Source organism: Pinus tabuliformis, chromosome 8, assembly GCF_031772625.1.
Source record: "Pinus tabuliformis cultivar Carrire ecotype Pingquan chromosome 8, CPIR1, whole genome shotgun sequence".
NCBI classification, from domain to species: Eukaryota; Viridiplantae; Streptophyta; class Pinopsida; order Pinales; family Pinaceae; genus Pinus; species Pinus tabuliformis.
The window spans coordinates 1,301,880,208-1,301,883,274 of NC_142294.1; the positions used below are offsets into that span (position 1 = coordinate 1,301,880,208).

A 3,067-nucleotide genomic window follows, 5' to 3' on the forward strand; every position below is an offset into this window, starting at 1 on the left:
CCTTAGCAAGTTTTTCAAATACGAGGCTGCTGATTCTGATCCATTAGGCTTCTAGAATGCTTCTTGCCAACATCCCAAAGGGGAAAGAAATTATGCAACAGGATCTCTCAGATGTGCACAGCTCACTGTAGATGTTGCACTGAAAACTAATGAAGAAAACAGCAAGAAAGCATTTGCAAATAGTTTAAACCCAATATGACCAAAAATATCAATGGTTTCCCACCCCTCCTCTGTGCTGGGAGTCACCTCATCTGCCTCTTTCCTGGAGGTAAGTTTCATCCAAAAGAAGTGGCTAAGTGGAAGGCGTGGTGCAACAAGAAGTTGACAAACTTCTTATGAATGTTTGTAGGACCAAGGATAAGTGAGCGTCCAACCACATTCGGACGAGGGAAGGTGCCAATGATTGTTTGCCTAGTCAATCATGCATCAGAAGCTGTGTTTTAGAGTAGGGGCTAGGGTTCTGCTTTACAAGACGTGTGATTGAAATGGATCTCATTCCATTACCGCTAGGAATAGTCTATGATAGCAGCAATAAAAGTCATTACCACAAAAAAATATCTAAAGCAAAGAAACAGAGACCATTAACAAAGAACGGAGAGAGTGTGGGCGAACTAGTGTGCAATGTTTAGCTTGTATTTGAAATGTGTTAATTCCAGTAAAGTCTCATAGATATAGCATATCTGGAAACAATCAGATCAGACTACTGTATTAACGGATAAGAATTTGAAGTCCCTACATTTGCCTGCGGGATTTGAATATTTACTTTTACAAGTTAACCATGATTCGAACAGTCAAAATTTCAGATCTATCCCATCACATTTTAAAGGGAGGAAGCAATGCATGATCGTTGCAAGACTCTAGCAAAAAACAAATTATCTGGTGATGAGAGTTTTTTCCGTCTTTCAAAAACATGTTATTTGATACATTCTCTGTGATTGTATTACAACTGAGTATCCTTCAATAGTGCATGTTGATTGTGATTGTGGTGTGACAATAAGCTGGCCAAAACAAGATCCCAGACCGGAACTGACTGTGTCGTGATCATTTTCTATATATACTAATTCCCACTCATTACTCATGTGGGCTAGAGGGATCATGGCACTGGATCATAACAGACTGATGATCCCTTGGTTAATGTTCTCAAACCTCTTTCAATCAATAAGAACAACGCAATACAATCTAACCTGACCAAAACAGAAACCCGAATTTCTAGTCTTTTAGAGGGCATGCTTGCCACTGTACATTTCAAGTAACTTTTTGGCATGAGGACTGCACTGGACATATTTTTCGAGGAACTTACGCTCACTTAAAGCAAGAGCACGAAAGAGACTAGGAGGACGCTTGGAAGGTTGCATTGCACTGAGAGCACTCAACACCTTGTGGCGGGGCTTGATCCTACGCTCCAAGCTGAAACAAGACACTGCACGAGGATATGATAAAAAAAACTTTGAAGGAAGCCCTACAGTATGCATCAAAAAGTCCATGCTCTTCTGCACTTTATCCATGGAAGCACTTAATATAACTGGGCACCTCCTAACAAGGTCCTTGATGTCATCTTCGAGGAGCCCAAAACTTGTCAAATGCTTCAATTTCTTTTCCCAAAATTCAGGCCCGTTGCGTTTAGTTAGAATAAAAGGTGCCGATTTGAAAACAATGGAAACATTAACCTCTGATCCGAACAGGTTTTGAAGATAATGGATGTTGGGACGCAGGGTTTTCTCGAGACTGGAGCTGAGCAATCTGGATACATTGGATATGACATTTCTCAAGTCTTGTGCAGGAAGGCCCAATGATTTCATGAACTCAATCTTGGGTTTCAACTGCCGATCAGCATTGAGAGAAAGAATAGCTGGGTTTCTGGTAATAGTCTTCCTTACCTGGTGCTCTGTGAATCCCAAATCTCTCAGTAACTGTACCGCTTGTTGGGCTCTGTGAGCTGATCTCGTCGCAACAAAGGATGGCCTTTCTTTAAGGATAGTTGAGAGCTCAGACTGACACAACCTACATTCGTTGAGTAAGAATTCTGAAATGGGGCATGTCTTATCGGCCTCAGGGTAGCTTGTGGACTTGTCTTTATCAGCAATAGTTGTAGAAAGTCGTGATAATTTTAACAAAATAATCCGGAGAAATGGTGAAGATGGTGCTGCAACAGCTGCCACCAGGGAGTGACGCTGAGATCCCAAAGATGAAGCCAAGTAATGGGCGAACATGGCCATTGCTGAAGATATGAAATTAGGGATTACTCCATAACAAATGGATGAAAAGAGGCGGGTATTTATACGAAGATAAATGTATTTGTTTATTATATTATAGTCTACATATATAAACGATAAATATTTGTTAATTTATGAAAATTTTGGGAAAAAAAAAACACATTGAAAATATTTGGTCGTGAAAAAACAGATTTCAAAAGAAAGCTAAATAAAAAGATAAATCTATAAATGCTAGAGAAAAACAGCTATATTTAACTAAGAGGGAAAATTATCTTGTTTATTTCTTTATTTATAAATCATTATTATTATAATTCAACTGACTATATTTTACTAGGGTTGAAAATTATTTAAATTGTTTAAATAATTAATAATTAATAATTATTTGTTTAGTTAGTTATTTAATTTATTTATTCAATCTTTTATTTATTTACTTATTATTATTATTTATTATTTGATTGTTTCATTTGGAAAAAATAACAAGGATTATAAATTATTAATTATGAAAAATATATATGCGTTGAAGATCAAGCATCATATATGCATTGAGGAGGCTAAGGTCATCGCAAAAATTTCTCATTTTTATCACGCAAGTTTAGGGAAGCCATTGAAATTGAGAGGTCTTTAAATAATATTAATAGGGATGATGGCTGGCTGTTGGATTCTCGCCCTCTCTTCTTAGTTTTCTCCTTTTTGTCTAAGCTTTTTATCCCCTTTCTTATTTGTTTTATGTTCTATTCCCTTTTTATTCTTCCTTTTATTAATTTTTATTAGAGAGGATTACCCTCTCTTTTTATTTATTTTATTAATTTTTAGTAATATTATTTATATATTCATTATCAGTGTTTATTTTTTTA

At 36.4% G+C, this 3,067-nt stretch overlaps 1 protein-coding gene across 1 annotated transcript; it reads right to left on the reverse strand.

The window, feature by feature from the left end:
• Positions 1-858: 858 nt before the first annotated feature.
• On the reverse strand, positions 859-2,262 carry LOC149240229 (uncharacterized). The gene has a single exon (XM_089367276.1). It carries the CDS (start codon positions 2,214-2,216, stop codon positions 1,218-1,220), a length of 999 nt encoding a protein of 332 aa, XP_089223402.1. The 5' UTR covers positions 2,217-2,262; the 3' UTR covers positions 859-1,217.
• Between the last annotated feature and the right edge of the window lie 805 nt (positions 2,263-3,067).

Coding starts and splice junctions, on each gene's coding strand:
- LOC149240229 (XM_089367276.1), bottom strand. CDS start 2,216: ATGGCCATGTTCGCCCATTACTTGGCTTCATCTTTGGGATCTCAGCGT.